The following is a 20,861-nucleotide window of genomic DNA, read 5'->3' on the forward strand; positions in this document are numbered from 1 at the left end:
ATAAAAACATACCTGGCCAGTGTTGATTTCCCAGATCCCGGGGCTCCCCTCATCAGAATGAGAACCAGAGAAGGATCATAGTCATATGTTTTATCTTCTGGTGGTTGGTGCTGATCCTCTGGCTGAGGTGGCTCAGGTCCTCTGTCAAACCTCTGCTGCCATTCAGAAGAACCTTGCTGGTTATAAGGCTGGTCATTACCCTGCTGGTCATACTTGTCATCTCTCCAACCGTAGCCCCCTCTGTCTCTGTTGTTAGAGTGCTGTGGGGGAAAGCCATGGCCATCCAAGTCTGGAGAGTTCCTGTACCCATCAGGGACAGGGAACCTGCGAAAAGGTGGGACCTGCTGGGAGCCCTCTCGTTGGGGGTGATACCGGTGGTCTGCGGGAGGTGGTGGCGGGAGGCAGGGGATTGGAGGTGGTGGCAGGAAGCGGTGGGGAGGTCTGTGGAACCTGTAGTATGGCTGACTGTGGAAAGGTGGGGGAGGTTGCCAGTGATTATGATCTGAGTAGGGACCATAGCTGGGCCCCCTAGGTATCGGTCTCCTGGGCTGGTATGGCTCGTTGTCATACCAGTGTGGGCAAGGTACGTGATTAGGTTGCTTATGGCCATGGCTTGCGTTTGACCCTTCTCTTGCAGGTGGTGGGTTCTGAGCGGTGAGTAATTCAACTGAGCCTTCATTTTTGGCCGTGCTACTGTCAACGCAGTCTTTTGGATCAATCTCCTCAAGCTCTTTGTAGAACTCACTCAGTGTCTCTTCAATGTTAGGTTTGGAAAGTTTCCTTACTTTTGGGGGTTTGGGAGCTCTCTGGACTGCCTTAGGAGGACAGCATACAGGTCCAATGAAGGCAGTGCTGCTGGTACCCAGCTTTTTTATAACTGGCTCTCGGCCTCTTACGCCAGGACCTCCATCAATTCTCACTGGCAGCACTCTGTCTGTTGCAGAGGCTCCATTTGTCTCTGTTTTTGAACACTCCAGCAGTTCTCCATTTCTTCCAGTGAGAGAAGTTAACGAGTTGGCATTTCCATGAGACATCGAGATGGTGGGGGAAAATCCTTTGAATCAACATGCTATGAAGGTAACAAGACCTCAATGACAAATCAAAAATCCCTCTACTGCACATCATAGTTCATGGGTTTGATTAGCAATACTTATCTAGCAAATTAGCTTGGTAGTGAAGCTGAATCAGTTGCAAAAGGTTTAATGCTTTTTAAAGAAACAATATTGCTGCACTTCATTCACAAGCAGCAAGCTCTAACTATACCTGTCATTCTTTAAAGCTAGCTAAGTTAACTAAACAAAACAACGCTAAATAGCTAGCTAGCCAGCCAACATTAGCAAACTTCTTTTTTATTGTAAAGCAATTCAAATTATACAATCTAGATAAAACTAAGAGTATACAACGGAGTGTAGCTAACGTACAACAGTTACAAACATTAGCAAGTTAGCCAATGTCAAAACAAGCCGTGCAAAGTTATTGCTTGGCAAGATTTTTGTAACTGATACAATTCTGGCTGTTGCCTATGGGTATTTTGCGAATTAATTGGCTACTTACCATAAAGTGATCAACTTGAAGCATTACATGTTATCATGTTCATCATTTTGAATTAGCTAACTAGCATTTTGTTTACGGAAGTTAACAGGAAGTCCGACTTCTTCTTTCTGTGTGAAACACTGGAGGCAGTTTCGAAGCGACGCTGCCACCTGCTGTTACGGTGAAAGTGTTTGACCACACCAGTAAAAATTCTGCTTATAAATTACACTAAATATTCATATTGAATAATAAATGAGAACATTTATTGTTAACATGCAGATGTGAGAGACATAAGGTCATAAACTCAAGGACAAAAATGTTACAGTATTTTTGGATTTATATTATACAGTTAGTGTCTGCTCTTCTAATGCCATTTAAGAAAACACTGAAGCAGCCTCACTAAAAAGGTTCAGGAGTTGGCCAAGACAACCCCTTTTCTGTCCGGTAGCACGTCCGGTGAACAGGTAAAGGTTCCATATCCGCAGGCAGAACAGTTGAAACTGGAGCAGAAGCATGACCTGGTGGACTGGGGACAGTAAGGAGTCATCAGGCCAGGTAGTCCTGAGGCATGGTCCTTTTTTAAATTTTTCGAAGTAAGTATTTAGACAAAGCTCCTTTGAAAATACATGTAGTTGAATATTGGAATGTATTTGGAAAAGAACTTGTGGAATGTATTGGCATGTACTTTATTCAAAAAATACTCAAATACACAGAATACATAATTAATTGTATTTTAAATACAGTTAAGGCTCAGTGCACTCAAAATTGTGATTTGCCTGTGTTTTACAGATATTTCCACGCTATGGGGTTGGACTAATACTGTGAAAATTATGGTGATGCCTTTTTAGATTAACAGCTGTATGAAAAAAACGGCTGAAATTTTTGCCTGGTTTGGTAGAATGGAGTTTTGGCCAGCCTGCTGACGTCACCAGGCAGTAAATGAGTTAGACCAATAAGAAAGATAATTCAAAACCTCTGCCAATAACAACTAATTGTTTTCCCCTGCCCACTCAGGGTAATCCCAGACAGTCTTGCCGTCAGGTAGGAGTTCTATGGCACAATCGTAAGGACGATGAGGGGAAGGGTGGCAGCCTGCCTCTTACTGAAGGCCACCCGGAGATCGAAGTATTCGGGAGGGAGAGCGGAAAAGTCTTGGTCTTCAAGGGATGCAGGAGGACACGGCGAGGCTCTTGGTGAGGTCTTAGACATTTAGTCTGACAGTCCTTACCACAGTCTAGTAGGTGTCCCGTGGATCAGGAAACTAGTGGGTTATGTAGCGCTAGCCAGTGGTACCCTAGTATAAGGGGGTTCTCGGGAGCAGTGATGAACAGAAACTAAGTCTGAGTGGCTCACCCCAAACTGCAGTAGAATGGGCTTGGTCTGATATTCCACTTGACCGGAGCAAATGGTGCGTCCATCGACGGCTTGAATCTGCAGAGGGATGGGACATTCCACGCAGGGGATCTGTAACTCTGGCAAAGTCTTGATCAATGAAATTATCCGTGGCCCTGGAGTCCACAAAGGCCTGAATCTGGTGCTGACGGTTGTCCCAGTGCAGGGTAGCAGGTAGTAACAGACTGGGTAGCCGGGAGGTAACTGTACAGCTTGTCAGGGTTTCCCCCTGTCCTGGCATGCCCTGGTGTTTCCCGTCAGCTCTGGGCTGGTAACATGAAGATGCCCGAGACCTCCACCATAGAGGCAGCAGCCTCTTCGCATTCGCCTGTCACGCTCCTGTGGGCTCAGACGTGTGCGACCCAGCTGCATGGGATCATCCATGCTAGGCTCGGTGAGCTTGGGGTGCTCAGGAAACCGGAATGCTGGAGTGGTGTCAAAAGGGCGCCGTCTCACCCGTTCCCGGTTGTCAATCCTGATTGCCAGCATTATCAGGGACTTGAGGTTCTCTCCCAGTTCCCGAGCGGCAGTTAGTCTTTGATGGCGTTAGACAGACCCTGGTGGAAAGCGATAACCAGTGCCTCAGTATTCCACCCACTCTCGGTGGCGAGGGTGCCGAACTCAATGGCGAAGTCAGCCACTGGTCTGGCTCCTTGGCGGAGGTTGAACAGTTGGCTGGCCGCTTATCGTCCGCGGACTGGGTGGTCAAAGACTCGTCCCAGCTTGGCATTGAAAAGCTCCTATGGATCTGCAAGATGGTGGCTGCTGTTCCCACACCGCCATTGCCCACGCCAGGGCCTTGCCCGAGAGATAATGTAGGCGATCATGGCCTGATCAGTGTGGAACGAGGAGGACTGTTGCTCGAACACCAGAGAAAACTGAGTGAGGAAACCCTTGCATCCTCCCAGGTGGCTGTCATACCACTCAGGTGGCTGGGATCTTGGGTTCCTGGTGCAGGTTCCCTGGAGGAACCACAACGACGTCTGTAGCACTGGGTGATGAGACCTGGGCATTGGCTCCTCCTGGGTTGGGGGTATGCCGTGTTTGGAGGGACTCGGCAAGTGCCCAAAGGTTCCCAAAAATTTGGAAGAGCTGTTTTTGCTGCCTTTTTATTATAATAAAAAAAGATTTCACCTTCATTTAACCAGGTAGGCCAGATGAAAACAAGTTTTCATTTACAACTGCGACCTGGCCAAGATAAAACAAAGCAGTGCGACAAAAACAACACAGAGTCACACATGGGATAAACAAACGTACAGTCAATAACACAATAGAAAAATCTGTATACAGTGTGTGCAAATGAAGTAAGGAGGTAAGCCAATAAATAGGCCAATAGTGACTGAGTAATTATAATTTAGCAATTTACACTGGAGTGATAGATGTGCAGATGAGTAGAAAGTAGAAATACGGGTGTGCAAAAGAGCAGAAAAACAAAAACAAATATGGGATGAGATAGGTAGTTGGTTGGATGGGCTATTTACAGATTGGCTGAGTACAGCTGCAGCGATCGGTAAGCTGCTCTGACAGCTGATGCTTAAAGTTAGTGAGGGAGATATGTCTCCAACTTCAGTGATTTTTGAAATTCGTTCCAGTCATTGGCAGCAGAGAACTGGAAGGAAAGGTGGCCAAAGCAGGTGTTGGCTTTGGGGATGACCAGTGAAATATACCTGCTGGGACACGTGCTATGGGTGGGTGTTGCTCTGGTGACCAGTGAGCTGAGATAGGGTGGAGCTTTACCTAGCAAAGACTTATAGATGACCTGGAGCCAGTGGGTTTGGCGACAAATATGTAGCGTGGACCAGCCAACAAGAGCATACAGGTCACAATGGTGAGTAGTATATGGGGCTTTGGTGACAAAACGGATGGCACTGTGATTGACTGCATCCAATTTGCTGAGTAGAGTGTTGGAGGCAATTTTTTAAATGACATCTCCGAAGTCAAGGATTGGTAGGATAGTCAGTTTTACGAGGGTATGTTTGGCAGCATGAGTGAAGGAGGCTTTGTTGCGAAATAGGAAGCTGATTCTAGATTTAATTTTGGATTGGAGATACTTAATGTGAGTCTGGAAGGAGCATTAGCAGTCTAGCCAGACACCTAGGTATTTATAGTTGTCCACATATTCTAAGTAAGAACCATCCAGAGTAGTGATGCTAGTTGGGAGCGCAGGTGTGGGCAGCGATCAGTTGAAGAGCATGCATTTCGTTTTACTAGCATTTAAGAGCAGTTGGAGGCCACGGAAGGAGTGTTGTATGGCATTGAAGCTCGTTTGGAGGTTTGTTAACACAGTGTCCAATGAAGGGCCAGATGTATACAGAATGGTGTCGTCTGCGTAGAGGTGGATCAAAGAATCACCCGCAGCAAGAGCGACATTGATATATACAGAGATTTGACACATTGAACTCTATCTGAAAACTAGTTGGTGAACCAGGCGAGGCAGTCATTAGAGAAACCAAGGCTGTTGAGTGTGCCGATAGGAATACGGTGATTGACAGTCTTGGCCAGGTCGACGAAGACGGCTGTACAGTACTGTCTTTTATCGATGGCGGTTATGATATCATTCAGGACATTGAGCGTGGCTGAGCTGCACCCATGACCAGCACGGAAACCAGATTGCATAGCAGAGAAGGTACGGTGGGATTCGAAATGGTCGGTGATCTGTTTGTTCACTTGGCTTTCGAAGACTTTAGAAAGGCAGGGCATGATGGCTATAGGTCTGTAACAGTTTGGGTCTAGAGTGTCTCCCCCTTTGAAGAGGGGGATGACCACGGCCGCTTTCCAATCTTTAGGAATCTCAGACGATACGAAAGAGAGGTTGAACAGACTAGTAATAGGGGTTGCAACAATGGCGGCGGATAATTTTAGAAAGAGAGGGTCCAGATTGTCTAGCTCAGCTGATTTGTAGGGATCCAGATTTTGCAGCTCTATCAGAACATCAGCTGTCTGGATTTGGGTGAAGGAGAAGCGGGGGGCTTGGGCCAGTTCCTGCAGGGGGTGCAGAGCTGTTGGCCAGGGTTGGGGTAGCCAGGTGGAAAGCATGGCCAGCCATATAGAAATGCTTCTTGAAATTCTCGATTATCGTGGATTTATCGGTAGTGACAGTGTTTCCTAGCTTCAGTGCAGTGGGCAGCTGGGAGGTGGAGCTCTTATTCTCCATGGACTTTAGTGTCCCAAAATTTTTTGGAATTTGTGCTGCAGGATGCAAATTTCTGTTTGAAAAAGCTAGACTTTTCTTTCCTAACTGACTGTATATTGGTTCCTGACTTCCCTGAAAAGTTGCATATTGCGGGGATTATTCGATGCTAATGTAGTATGCCACAGGATGCTTTTGTGCTGGTCAAGCGCAGTCAAGTCTGGAGTGAACCAGGGGCTATATCTGTTCTAGTCCTACATTTTTTGAAAGGGGCATGCTTATTTAAGATGGTGAGGAAAGCACTTTTAAAGAACAGTCAGGCGTCCTCTACTGACGGGATGAGGTCAATATCCTTCCAGGATACCCAGGCCAGGTCGATTAGAAAGGCCTGCTCGCAGAAGTGTTTTAGGGAGTGTTTGACAGTGATGAGGGGTGGTCGTTTGACCGTGGACCCATAACGGACGCAGGCAATGAGGCAGTGATCGCTCAGATCCTGATTGAAAACAGCAGAGGTGTAATTTAGAGGGCAAGTTGGTCAGGATGATATCTATGAGGGTGCCCGTGTTTACGGATTTGGGGTTGTACCTGGTAGGTTCATTGATAATTTGTGTGAGATTGAGTGCATCTAGCTTAGATTGTAGGACGGCCGGGGTGTTAAGCATATCCCAGTTTAGGTCACCTAACAGTACGAACTCTGACGATAGATGGGGGGCAATCAATTCACATATGGTGTCCAGGGCACAGCTGGGAGCTGAGGGGGGTCTATAGCAAGCGGCAACAGTGAGGGACTCATTTCTGGAGAGATGGATTTTTAAAAGTAGAAGCTCGAACTGTTTGGGCATAGACCTGGATAGTATGACAGAATTCTGCGGGCCATCTCTACAGTAGATTGCAACTCCACCCCCTTTAGCAGTTCTATCTTGACGGAAAATGTTGTAATAGGGGATGGAAATTTCAGAATTTTTGGTGGTCTTCCTAAGCCAGGATTCAGACACGGCTAGGACATCAGGGTTGGCGGAGTGTGCTAAAGCAGTGAATAAAGCAAACTTAGAGAGGAGGCTTCTGATGTTAATAACATGCTTGAACCCAAGACTTTTATGGTTACAGAAGTCAACAAATGAGACCGCCTGGGGACATGCAGGGCCTGGGTTAACCTCTACATCACCAGAGGAACAGAGGATGAGTAGTTTGAGGGTACGGCTAAAGGCTATAAGATCTGGTCGTCTAGTGCGTTGGGAACAGAGAATAAAAGGAGCAGATTTCTGGGCGTGAATTCCTTACAGTGCTCCTTGGTGGGCTACCTCATTCCAGATCTGGGTGACCTCTGCTGGTCCACGTTGTGGCAGAAGCTTGCTGTGACATGATAAGGTTGGATCCAGGTGCAGCGAAAAGACCAGACGAGGAATCAGTGGTTTACCCCACACAGTAAACAATTCAAGTACCATAGAAAACACCCCTCTTTTAACAGGGACACAATCATGAAATAATAAGACACACCTGAGTCCAATAAAAGTCTCTAAGGCGGTCTCTGCCACCCTCTGGTGCCAGGAGGAACCATGACAGTGTGTGGGGCCTGGTAGCATGAGATGATGTCAGGTTACAAGCTGTGGGGGTTACAAGCAGACGAGGGCCCTTCCCAAGGCCTTCTTTTCTAAGAAAATAATAACAAACAGTCTTTCCTATAAAGAAATATTATACATATAAACATTTATTGGGGTATAAAAGTGTTGTATTGTGTAATAATAATATGTATGATCCATATAAAGGTTTAGTAAAAAACAGTGTTATAGTTTAATATTGCGGAGATGTCCGGGGGGAATGTCCAGTGGATGTCTCAGTCAATAAAAAATAAAAAAATACCACCAGAGGCCTCACACCATCCTATTTGAAAGGGTCATTGTACTCTTTAAGATGGGCCCTTTACTTATGGCATAAACAGATCATTTTACCCCTTTAATAACCTTTTACAGCAGTAAGCTAAATCAGGGGCACACAGTGTTTCTGTGTTTCTGTGTCTTAAACAAATATACTATGAAACAAAAGGATACACCTCACACACATGGTTATTGTTTCAAAAGAAGACACCAGTAATATGTCAGATATAATTTAAATGTATTCATTTTTGAGTTTGCATCCCAATATGACACTTTAAATACTTCACAGAAGACTGAAATGTAACAAAACACCTATTGTGTTTATTGAGCTGTACACTGAGATGCTCAGTTGGTCAATATTCCCCTCCATGGGCCCCAAAAAGGGAGCAGATCTCATACCAATCTATCTTTTTAGACATGTATCCATAACAAGGCCTTGGCGGACCCTGCATTGTCCAAAAATCTCTCAAAAATGTCACCTTTTTAAGCATCTTTATTTGCGTGCATATAACTCGTCAAAAAGCATTTATATGCCCAAATTCACCTTCTTTCTAGTGTAGACAATAATTTGTTCATGTTTTAATGAGTGTTTGAGATTAGGTCCCTGAATGGTCAAAACCTCTTCAAATAGAAGTATGTTTGTAGCACAAAATATCACAAAATATCTTACAGGTAGGCCTGGCTCACTCTCTCATCATGTCACAAGCTGATAGGCTCCCAGGGGGCAGGGCCATAAAAGAGCCCAGCTCACTCAACTTCCCCTCCTCTCTCCAACAGCCATCAGCCCAGAACATCCTGAAGACAGAAAATCTAAACGATCATCTGGGAATCCTTTCTTCCTCATAGTGCTTTTTGAAAGTGAGTTGAATATTCAATGTGATGTTTGTATATAGACATACAGTACCAGTCAAAAGTTTGGACACACCTACTCATTCCGGGGTTTTTCTTTACTTTGACTATTTTCTATATTGTAGAATAATAGTGAAGGCATCAAAACCAAGAAATAACACAAAAGTGTTAAACAAATCAAAATATGTTTTATTTGAGATTCTTCAAAGTAGCCACCCTTTGACTTGATGACAGATTTGCATTCTCTCAACCAGCTTCATGAGGTAGTCAACTGGAATGCATATTCATTTGTGGAATTTCTTTCCTTCTTAATGCCTTTGAGCCAATCAGTTGTGTTGTGACAAGGTATGGGTGGTATACAGAAGATAGCCCTATAAGACCTAGTCCAAGAACAGTTCTAATAAGCTAAGATAAATGGCAGTCCATCGTTACTTTAAGACATGAAGGTCAGTCAATCCTGAACATTTCAAGAACTTTGTAAGTTTCTTCAAGTGCAGTCGCAAAAACCATCAAGCACTATGATGAAACTGGCTCTCATGAGGACCGCCACAGGAAAGGAAGACCCAGAGTTACCTCTGCTGCAGAGGATAAGCTCATTAGAGTTAACTGCACCTCAGATTAAAGCCCCAAAATATGCTTCACAGAGTTCAAGTAACAGACAGGTCTCAACATCAACTGTTCAGAGCAGACTGCATGAATCAGGCCTTGCTGCAAAGAAACCACTACTAAAGGACACCAATAAGAAGAAGAGACTTGCTTGGGCCAAGAAACATGAGCAATGGACATTAAACTGGTGGAAATCTGTCCTTTGGCCTGATGAGTCCAAATGTAAGATTTTTTTTGTGAGACACAGAGTAGGTGAACAGATGATCTCCGCATGTGTGGTTCCCACCGTGAAGCATGGAGGAGGAGGTGTGATGTGTGGGGGTGCTTTGCTGCTGACAGTTTTGGTGATTTATTTAGAATTCAAGGCACACTTAACCATCATGGCTACCGCAGCATTCTGCAGCGATACACCATCCCATCTGGTTCGCGCTAAGTCGGACTATCATTTGTTTTTCAACAGGACAAAGGCCCAGCACACCTCCAGGGTGTGTAAGGGCTATTTGACCAACAAGGAGAGTGATGGAGTGCTGCATCAGATGACCTGGCCTCCACAATCACCCAACCTCAACCCAATTGAGATGGTTTGGGATGAGTTGGACCGCAGAGTGAAGGAAATGCAGCCAACAAGTGCTCAGCATATGTGGGAACTCCTTCAAGACTGTTGGAAAAGCATTCTTCATGAAGCTGGTTGAGAGAATGTCAAGGGTGTGCAAAGCTGTCATCAAGGCAAAGGGTTGCTACTTCAAAGAATCTAAAATCTAAAATATATTTTGATTTATTGAACATTTTTTTTGCTTACTGGATTATTCCATATGTGTTATTTCATAGTTTTGATGTCTTCACTATTATTCTACCATGTAGAAAATAGTAAAAATTAAAGAAAACCCCTAGAATGAGTAGGTGTATCCAAACTTTTGACTGGTACTGTATATTATTTAAGACTGATATTTATGAATTGTTTTCATAAATAAAGGCTATTTATCCATTGAGCAGTAGCCATTGTTTTTATTCTTACTGTTTGTTGACAGTAGCTTTTACCCTCTTAGGTTCTATTTTACCCACTTATTATATCAAACCTCTCAGACTAGAAACTATGATTAGAAACTATGGCCAACTATGTTCAAACTATGATTAGAAACTATAATTAAAAACTACGACAAACTAAACTATGACCAACTATGAAGCCTTGTCTGTGTGTGTGTGAGTTACATAGTGTGCACCTGTGATAACTTTATATAATAGATCCTCTCTCTCTCTGTCTCTCTCAGGCTATGAAAAAGACAAATGACATGACATTGACTCCTGAGTGTTGAACTTTTGCCCACTCTATAGCCACCCTGGTTATATTCTGACCCTGCTGGTCATCTACGAACATTGGAACATCTTAAATAACAATAAGGGGCACATGTACTCTTAAATGTGCACTTAGCACAGCCCTCAGAGCACGGTTATTTGATTGGTCTTGTGCTTTTAGACTGGTATCTGTAAAACACTTTGTGACAACTGCTGATACAAAAAGGGTTTTTAAGAAATACATTTGATTAAAAGACATTCTGAAAGATTTTGTTGTTGTTGTTGTGATAACACCATTTTTATTCACATCTCAATTTAGGATAATACTGTTTATTTTTATTTTACTTAAATAGTATTATTTATGTTGTTTCATGCCATGCTAATAAACTACCAGGCAATGCAAGCAGATGTGGAATTAACCCCAAAACAGTTGTGTGTCTTTTTGGATCAAGAATTTATCCAGAATACCAATAGGCATGATCAGATCCTCTTTCCTATTCAGGCATCATATAATGCACAGACACATGCAAATCCATAAACTCCAACAATAAAACATTGAAAACCTTAACATCACTACTGGCAATGTCATTATTTTAGTCCCCATCCATCAATGGTTGAATTGCATTATTTTTCAATGTACATGAAGCAAGCTTCCATTGGCTGGAGCCAATCAACGTGGTAAATTAAAAAGACCCAAATAAAACGATTCTGAAAAGATGTGATCAAAGTAAAGCTTCGCTGTTTTTTTATTTTAACAACCATGTCGTCCTAACATTTGTGCCATAACTAGTAAGCCTTACATCCTGAATGTATATGGGCTACCAAATATGCACCTGGTCACACAGGGGAGGGGTGGGACCACATGCACTTTTAAGTAATTGAGCCGAGTACATAACTGCTATATTGTAATTCAAATAATTGACCCATAAGAGAACACATGAACTAAGCAAGGCATGACCCATATATAATAAAACAACATTATTCTTAATGAGAAGTATAATCTAATAATCATAGGTTTGCATAACCAAAGACATGAAAACTGGCTCCAACAGTGAAGGTTCGTGAATGTTAAATATTTGTTCACAGTGGGGATTTTGAAAGAGGGGGATTAGAACCCCAAAGTAATAGTGGTAAGAAAGATCATAAATGTATTTCAGATTCAGGTTTAGGGAGGTAATAACCTTTTGGAAACCACTATTCACACCATGAGGATTATAAACATGTACAGACATAAAGAACCATCACATCAAATCAAATTCAATCAAATGTTATTGGTCACATCCACATGGTTAGCAGATGTTAATGCGAGTGTAGCGAAATGCTTGTGCTTCTAGTTCCGACAGTGCAGTAATATCTAACAAGTAATCTAACAATTCCCCAACAACTACCTAATACACACAAATCTAAAGGGGTGAATGAGAATATATACATATAAATATATGGATGAGCGATGGCTGAGTGGCATAGGCAAGGTGCAATAGATGGTATAAAATACAGTATATACATATATGAGTAATGTAAGAAATGTAAACATTATTAATGTGCCATTATTTAAAGTGGCATTGTTTAAAGTGACTAGTGATTAATTTATTAAAGTGGCCAGTGATTGGGTTTCAATGTAGACAGCAGCCTCTCTGAGTTAGTGATTGCTGTTTAGCAGTCTGATGGCCTTGAGATAGAAGCTGTTTTTCAGTCTCTCGGTCCCAGCTTTAATGCACCTGTACTGACCTCACCTTCTGGATGGTAGCGGTGTGAACAGGCAGTGGCTCGGGTGGTTGTTGTCCTTGATTATCCTTTTGGCCTTCCTGTGACATTGGGTGCTGTAGGTGTCATTGAGGACAGGTAGTTTGCACCCGGTGATGCGTTGCGCAGATCGCACCACCCTCTGGAGAGCTTTGCGGTTGAGGGTGGAGCAGTTGCCGTACCAGGCTGTGATACAGACCAACAGGATGCTCTCGATTGTGCATCTGTAAAAGTTTGTCAAGGTTTTGGGTAACGAGCCAAATTTCTTCAGCCTCCTGTTGCTCCTTCTTCACCACACTGTCTGTGTGGGTGGAACGAGGAACTTAAAACTTGTAGGCCAAGGAACTTAAAACTTTCCACCTTCTCCACTACTGTCCCATCTAGTATGTGGATATGGTGCTCCCTCTGCTGTTTCCTGAAGTCCAAGATCATCTCCTTTGTTTTGTTGACGTTGAATGAGAGGTTGTTTTCCTGACACCACACTCAGAGCGCCCTCACATCCTCCCTGTAGGCTGCCTCATTGTTGTTAGTAGTCACGCCCACTACTGTTGTGTCGTCTGCAAAATTGATGATTGAGTTAGAGGTGTGCATGGCCATGCAGTCATGGGTGAACAGGGGGTACAGGAGGGGGCTGAGCACGCACCCTTGTGGGGCCCCAGTGTTGAGGGTCAGTGAAGTGGAGATGTTGTTTCCTACCTTCAACACCTGGGGGCGGCCCGTCAGAAAGTCCAGGACCCAACTGCACAGGGTGGGTTTGAGACCCAGGGCCTCCAGCTTAATAATGAGCTTGGAGGGTACAAAGGTGTGGAATGCTGAGCTGTTGTCAATGAACAGCATTCTTACATAGGTATTCCTCTTGTCCAGATGGGATAGGGCAGTGTGCAGTGAGATGGCGATTGCATCGTATGTGGACCTGTAGGGGCGGTAAGCAAACTGAAGTAGGTCTAGGGTGGCAGGTAAGGTGGAGGTGAAAGGATCCTTGACTATTCTCTCAAAGCACTTCATGATGACAGAAGTGAGTGCTACGGGCCGGTAGTCATTTAGTTCAGTTATCTTTGCCTTCTTGGGTACAGGAACAATGGTGGCCATCTTGAAGCATGTGGGGACAGCAGACTGGGTTAGGGAGCGATTGAATATGTCCGTAAACACACCAGCCAGCTGATCTGTGCATGCTCTGAGGATGCGGCTAGGGATGCTGTCTGAGCCAGTAGCCTTGCGAGGGTTAACACGTTTAAATGTCTTACTCCCGTCGGCCACGGAGAAGGAGAGGCCGCAGTCCTTGTTAGCGGGCCACTATGGTGGCACTGTATTTTCCTCAAAGCGGGCAAAGAAGGTGTTTAGTTTGTCTAGAAGCGAGATGTCAGTGTCCGTGACTTGGATGTTTTTCTTTTTGTAGTCCGTGATTTCCTTTTCACCTTCTTCATACGTCTCGTGTCTGAGCCGTTGAATTGCGACTCTACTTTGTCCCTATAATGACATTTCACTTGTTTGATTGCCTTGTGGAGGGAATAACTACACTGTTAATATTTGGCCATATTCCCAGTCCTCTTTCCATGCGGTGGTTCGCGCTTTCTGTTTTGCGTGAATACCACCATCCATCCACGGTTTCTGGTTAGGGTAGGTTTTAATAGTCACAGTGGGTACAACATCTCCAATGCACTTCCTTATAAACTCACTCACCGAGTCAGCGTATAGATTGATGTTATTCTCTGAGGCTGCCCAGAACATTTCCCAGTCCGTGTGATCAAAACAGGCATCTTGAGGCATGGATTCTGATTGGTCAGACCTGCGTTGAATGCTTCTAGTCACAGGTACATCCTGTTTGAGTTTCTGCCTATAAGACGGAAGGAACATGATGGAGTCGTGGTCGGATTTGCCGAAGGGAGGGGGAGGGAGGGCTTTGTATGCATCGCGGAAGTTAGAATAGCAGTGATCGAGTGTATTGCCCACACGAGTGCTGCAATCAATATGCTGATAGAATTTAGGTAGCCTTGTTCTCAAATTAGCATTGTTAAAATCCCCAGCTACAATAAATGCACCCTCAGGATATATGGTTTCCAGTTCACATAGAGTCCAGGGAAGTCTGCATGAGGGGGTATATACAGAGCTGTGACGATAAATGACAAAAATTCTCTTGGGAGATAATATGGCCGGAATTTGATTGTAAGGAATTCTAGGTCGAGTGAGCAGAAGGACTTGAGTTCCTGTATGTTATTATGATTACACCATGAGTCGTTATTTATGAAGCTTACACCCCTGCCCTTCTTCTTCCCAGAGAGGTGTTTATCTCTGTCGGAGCGACGCATGAAGAAGCCCAATGGCTGAAACGACTCCAACAACATATCCCAGGAGAGCCATGTTTCCGTGAAACAGAATGTTACAATCTCTGATGTCTGTCTGGAAGGCAACCCTTGCTCGAATTTCGTCTACCTTGTTGTCAAGAGACTGGACATTGGTGAGTAGTATACGCAGAAGTGGTGGGCGGTGTGTACGTCTACGGAGCCTGACCAGGAGGCCGCTCCATTTGCCTCTTCTGTGGCGACGTTGTTTTGGGTCGGTTTATGGGATTAGATCCACTGTCCAGGGTGATGGTCCGAATAAAGGATCCATTTCGGGAAAGTCTTATTCCTGGTCGTAATGTTGGTAGGTTGACTTCGCTCTTTTATCCAATAGTTCTTCCCAGCTGTATGTAATAACAGTTAAGATTTTCTGGGCTAACAATGTAAGAAATAATACGGCATAGTTTCCTAAGGACTCGAAGCAAGGCGACCATCTCTGTCGGCTCCACCTCAAGGAGGTGTAACACTGATGAAAAGGCTATTCAATGTACAACAGTAATCTTCTGTAGCAAGGAATGTGTTAAATAACTTTACATACATCCATGACAGAATAGTTTCATGAATTCCTTTGAAGGTTTTGTAGGTTACTGCTGTAGGGAACCCTTACCCTGTTTTCCAGTTTCCAGGTCACCCTGATTATTACTTATTGGATTCACCTGTGTTTAATTACCTTCTCTGTTCACCTGGTTGCCTTGTTATTTAGGTTCCTCTGTTGGCCTTTATCTTTGCTTAGGTCTCATGTTTTATTAGTGTGCTCTTGTGCGGTTGCTTTGTTTCTGTTAAGACTCTAAGTAACCATGCCTATTCAGCTACGAATTCTGGATTACTATGTGGAGCTTATCCAGTTACATTTGGTGGTCTCTCCTGAGCTTCCCCTGGTTCTTGGACATCCGTGGCTTTCTATCCATACTCCTCAAATTGACTGGACCTCGGGAAGAGTTCCGGGATGGAATCCTGCATGCCAGTCCACCTGCCAGCAACTCTGTCCACATCTTTCCGGCCCTGCTCGTCTGGAAGCTTCCGATTATCCTGTTCCCCCGGCTGGGGATGACAAGCCTGATCTTTCCCGCGTACCTCGGGATTACTGGGATCTGGGTCAGGTCTTCAGCAAATGAAGGGCCAGCAAACTGTTTCCTCACAGGTCCTACAATTGTGCCATCGACCTCCTGCCCGGCACCACTCCCCTGAGAGCAGGGCTGTATTCTCTCTCTCAGGTCCAGAGACTGCAGCCATGAACAGTTATATTAAGGAGGCGCTGGCAACTGGTTTTATTTGGCCGTCCACTTCACCTGCAGGAGCAGGTTTTTACTTTGTTGGAAAGGGGGATGGGGGATTACATCCCTGTATTGATTACCGGGGTTTAAATAACATAACCATTAAGAACTGTTCATTAAGTTCATTAAGAACCCTCTTCCTCTTATGTCGTCAGCCTTTGAGAGACTCCAGGGAGCTACGGTTTTCTCAAAATTGGATTTATGGAAGGCATACAATCTAGTGCGCATCAGACAGGGAGATGCGTGGAAGCGTTCATCACCCCAAATGGATATTATGGGTACCATGTCATGCCTTTTGGACTTACAAATGCTCCAGCCATTTTCCAGGCCCTGGTTAATGATGTGCTGTGACTTCCTTCACCAGTTCATGTTTGTGTACCTGGATGACATCCTCATCTTCTCCAGGTCCATGGTTGAACACATCCAACATGTTCGCCAGATTCTTCAAAGACTCCTTTATCACCACTTGTTTGTGAAGCTGAAAAGTGTGAGCTTCACATTCCTCAGATCTCCTTCCTGGGGTACATCATGTCCCAGGACTGTGTATGGGTGGACTCCCAAAAGGTAGAAGCGGTGGTCAACAGGCTGCGGCCCAGCACAGTCAAGCAAGTCCAGCGTTGTTTGGGTTTTGCTTATTTCTACTGTAGATTTGTGAGATACTTCAGTTTGGTGGCTGCGCCATTGACAGTGCTCACCAAGGGCTCGGCTGGGCATGTAAGCTGGAACCCTGCTGCTGAGAAGGCATTCCAGGACCTGAAACATTGGTTTTCTTCTGCACCCATTCGAGTTCATGTGGATCCTTCGCTTCCCTTCGTGGTAGAGGTGGATGCCTCTGACGTAGGCATGGGTGCGGTTCTGTCTCAGCGCTAGGCTAAAGACCAAAAGCTTCATCCCTGTGCCTTCTTCTCCAGGCGTCTCACTCCAGCAGAAAGGAACTATGATGTCAGCAATCGGGAGCTTCTTGCGGTCAAACTGACTTTGGAGGAGTGGCGGCACTGGTTGGAGGGTTCGGAATATCCCTTTACGGTTTGGACTACCACAAGAACCTGGCCTACATTCAGGAGGCTAAACGCCTCAGTTCCCGACAGGCTCGTTGGCCTCTTTTCTTCACTCTGTTCAGATTCCTTTATCTTACCATCCAGGGTCTAAGAATGTGAAGCCGGATGCCCTTTCTCGCCAGTTCCCCAGCAAGGTAGGGAGGCAGTTAATGACAGCTGTCCATCTAACATACTTTTTGTTACTCTTGAGGCACGGTCCAAGGTACTTCAGTGGGCTCACTCGTCGTGTCTTACCACTCATCTGGGAGGGCAGCGAATGCTAGGGTTTCTGAGGAGGTTTTGGTGGCCCTCGGCGGAGGCAGAGAATCGAACCTTTGTTGCTGCCTGTCCGACATGCGCCCGGTACAACTGTTTTGTCACAGTTTCTGTGTTATTTGATTGTTGTTTCCTTAGGTTACCGCTGGAGGGAACCCTTACCCTGTTTTCTAGTTTCCAGGTCACCCTGATTATTACTTATTGGATTCACCTGTGTTTAATTACCGTCTCTGTTCACCTGGTTGCCTTGTTATTTAGGTTCCTCTGTTGGCCTGTATCTTTGCTTAGGTCTCATGTTTTGTTAGTGTGCTCTTGTGCAGGTGCCTTGTTTCTGTTAAGACTCTAAGTAAAAGTTCAGGATTTACCCTTACCTCTACTTGCAGTGTTTCTCTGCGCCTGGGTTTGAGTTTGTACTAGCATTATTGTTACAGAAATCATTGATATGAACGCAGCTGCCACTTCATTAAAGCCATTAGATGTATTTGACCATAGAGCACTTTGTTTTATTATGGGTCCAGGTTCAGTACACATCTCTGCATTCTCAATCATGAAGTAGGCTGACACTCTGAGGTCCCATAAGTCAACAGAAGGACTTGAGTATCTGTACATTATCACAATCACACCATGAGTAGTTAATCATGTAACATACACCCCTGCATTTCTTGTATATGAATTCCTACAATTTATAGTTGGAGGTTTTTAAGTATTTTACATTAGAAGTTATTGGAATTTTAACACATTGTCCCGTGTACATTGTGCAATTTACCGACGATCCCTAACTAGCCCCATAGGAATATCAAAGTCAATCCAGATTTACCACAGACATTACAATTGGGTCGTGTGGAGTTGCACTCCGAATTGATGCTTACTTGTATGCTGCCAGCTTGTGCGCTTGTCCGCAGGATTGATACAAACCCAACCTTAATTTACGTTGCAGTCACGACCTCAAGTCTTACAAAACTCTGTTTTGGACAAGACTGACTTTATGACCAAAAGTATCATATTTATACTTTGTAGTCAATTTGACAGTAGAACAAATGTTTCTGACTCATATCGATGCCACATAGGCTATTTTCTAAATGAGAAGTTTGTTTTTAGGGGCAGTTGCAATTTAAGTGCACAAAACAATACACTTTCTTGGGATACAGTCCATGCTCTAATTCTACAAGTTCCGTACACAGGCCAGGGCATGTAGCAGCTTCCGTGACACTAATGCCACAGTCTTGTCCTGTTCTGTGAAGAGCACACTTTGACTTTCGAGGTTCTGATATGCTATCTTTCACAATTAAAAACATTATGTCCGTTTGACATCAAAGTATGTTGTTTGCCCTTTCCATGTGTTGACCCAGGCTTCTAGAAACATATACTTGTTTGGATCCTTAGGTAATGCATGTTCATTTCAGTGATGGTTGTAGGCAAAACTCGAGGCTTTGGTCTGCTCTTGCTGGCTTTACTCAGTATATCATGAAGCACAGTTACTGCCATCCACCAGAACACTGGAAATGGCACGATATAGAAGCAAGCGCCAGGTTGCTTTAATTAACTGAAGAGGAGGTTATCCAGAGGAGAGCATCTGAGAGAAGGACGCCAGTGAGGATGTTTGTAAGCAAAACATCCAGTGTGGCAGACTCAGACAGATCAGATATTGGCTTGTTTTCATCGAACTCCAGTGGCAGTTGGCTCTCATCCAGGCAGCCTCCTGATGCAAAGGATATGTTTAAAAAAGCTACAAAAAATAACTACAACAAATGTGTTATTTTGGGAGAAATTTGTATTTTTTTATTCCTCTATGACTGAATTTGACAGACTTTTTATAACCTTGCTGTCACGACTTCCGCCGAAGTCAGTCCCTCTCCTTGTTCGGGCGATGTTCGGCAGTCGACATCACTGACCTTCTAGCCATCACTGATCCATTTTTCATTTTTCATTGTTTTTTTGTCTTCCTTCACACCTGGTTCCAATCCCATCAATTACATGTTGTGTATTTAACCCTCTATTTCCTCTCATGTCCTTGTCGGAGATTGTTTTATTGTATGTTATGTGCAAGTCATGTGTCGGTGTGCAACGGGTTTTGTACCCACTTATATTATTTTTTGTATATTTTGGTTTTGGAGTTATGAGCACTTATTAAACAACTCCCTTTATTCCAAGTTCGTTTTCCTGCACCTGACTTCCCTGCCACCGACACGCACCCATTACACTTGCTCTGGTCTTACAGTGGCACTGGTATTTATTGTGGCATCTACAGGAATTAGCAAGACAGAAATGTATATTTAAAATAATGTTTCAAATACAGTTTAAAAAAACAAATCTATCCCAGGGTTATGTTTTCAGAAGATTGAGGCGGGTGTTCCTTTTTTTACCTGGTCTTCGCTCCGTTCATGTTTCTTCTGATCCTGACGCAGGACAGTGACCTGGCCATCTTTCTGTCAATTGAGGAACATATGTACTATCTTGATTAAGAAAGCAAATTCAAGCTCGATCTCTGACTCTGCTGGTGATCATTCTAAATAAAAAATAAAAATGTAAATGCACTAAAGCATACAAATTCCTGTTCTTCCCTGCCTAAGCAAGTTGTGTCTGACTCTGGCATCATAACTGAGAAGAATGGGATAAGTGATGCATTAACTCATAATTTTATCTCAGCAGGATCTTTTTGTGTCACGTCCTGACCAGTAATAGGGGTTATTTGTTATTATAGTTTGGTCAGGACGTGGCAGGGGGTGTTTGTTTTATGTGGTTGGGCTATGTATTTAGGTAGAGGGGTGTTTGGTTTATGTGGTCCAGGGTTTGATAGAACATAGAAAATTACTAACATAGACTGTCTAGTCTATTTCCATGTTTAGTTAATTGGGGTTGGACCTTCAATTGGAGGCAGCTGGTTATTGTTGCCTCTGATTGAGGGTCCTATAATTAGGAGTTTGTTTTTCATGGGTTTTTGTGGGAGATTGTTCTTGTTTAGCTGTTTGCCTGACAAGACTGTCAAGTTCGTTTTGTATACATGTTGTGTTTTTTCCTTCACCTAAATAAAAAGATGATGAGTATATATTTTCCCGCTGCGTCTTGGTCTCTACCCTACGACACCCGTGACAATTTGAGAGAAAGTGGTTTAATTGACCCTGGTCAGTCAATCAACTGCTCTTCCCTCTGCCAGCCTCTAGCTGTATCAGGTATGAAGGTAAAACCCAGATGCATACGTTGAATTAACAATGGTTTAATAATCCAACAGGGGCAGGCAATAGACAGGTCAAGGCAGGCAGGGGTCAGTAAACCAGAGGTGGAGCAACGGTACCGGCAGGCAGGCTCAGCGTAGGCAGAGATCAATAATCCAGAGGTGGGGCAAAGGTACAGGTCGGCAGGCAGGCTCTGGGTCAGGCAGAGTGGTCAGGCAGGCGGGCTCAGAGTCAGGACAAGCAAGGGTCAAACCCAGGAGGGCGAGAAAAAGAGAGACTGAACCAAGCAGGAGCTGAGACACAAAAACGCTGGTTGACTAGACAAACAAGATGAACTGGCAA

General features: G+C 44.2%; 1 protein-coding gene and 1 long non-coding RNA gene across 6 annotated transcripts in view; one reads left to right on the plus strand and one right to left on the minus strand.

The window, feature by feature from the left end:
* Nucleotides 1-1,034, minus strand: part of LOC106580637 (NEDD4-binding protein 2-like 2) — a 57,298-nt gene extending 56,264 nt beyond the window's left edge. For all 5 annotated transcript variants that reach the window (XR_006760931.1, XR_006760929.1, XR_006760928.1 and 2 more), the window contains exon 1: nucleotides 13-1,034. Coding sequence is in view for 1 of the 5 variants with exons in the window: in XM_014161905.2 (XP_014017380.1) it covers nucleotides 13-1,034 (1,022 nt within the window). In the remaining 4 variants the exon portion in view is untranslated. The remainder of the gene's footprint in view (nucleotides 1-12) is intronic.
* Nucleotides 951-10,943, plus strand: LOC106580639 (uncharacterized). Its single transcript, XR_001322926.2, has 4 exons — nucleotides 951-1,077; nucleotides 2,548-2,726; nucleotides 8,707-8,787; nucleotides 10,653-10,943. It is a non-coding gene; the product is annotated as an uncharacterized lncRNA (long non-coding RNA).
* The last annotated feature ends 9,918 nt before the right edge of the window (nucleotides 10,944-20,861 follow it).

Source organism: Salmo salar, chromosome ssa20, assembly GCF_905237065.1.
Source record: "Salmo salar chromosome ssa20, Ssal_v3.1, whole genome shotgun sequence".
In the NCBI taxonomy this organism is placed as follows: Eukaryota; Metazoa; Chordata; class Actinopteri; order Salmoniformes; family Salmonidae; genus Salmo; species Salmo salar.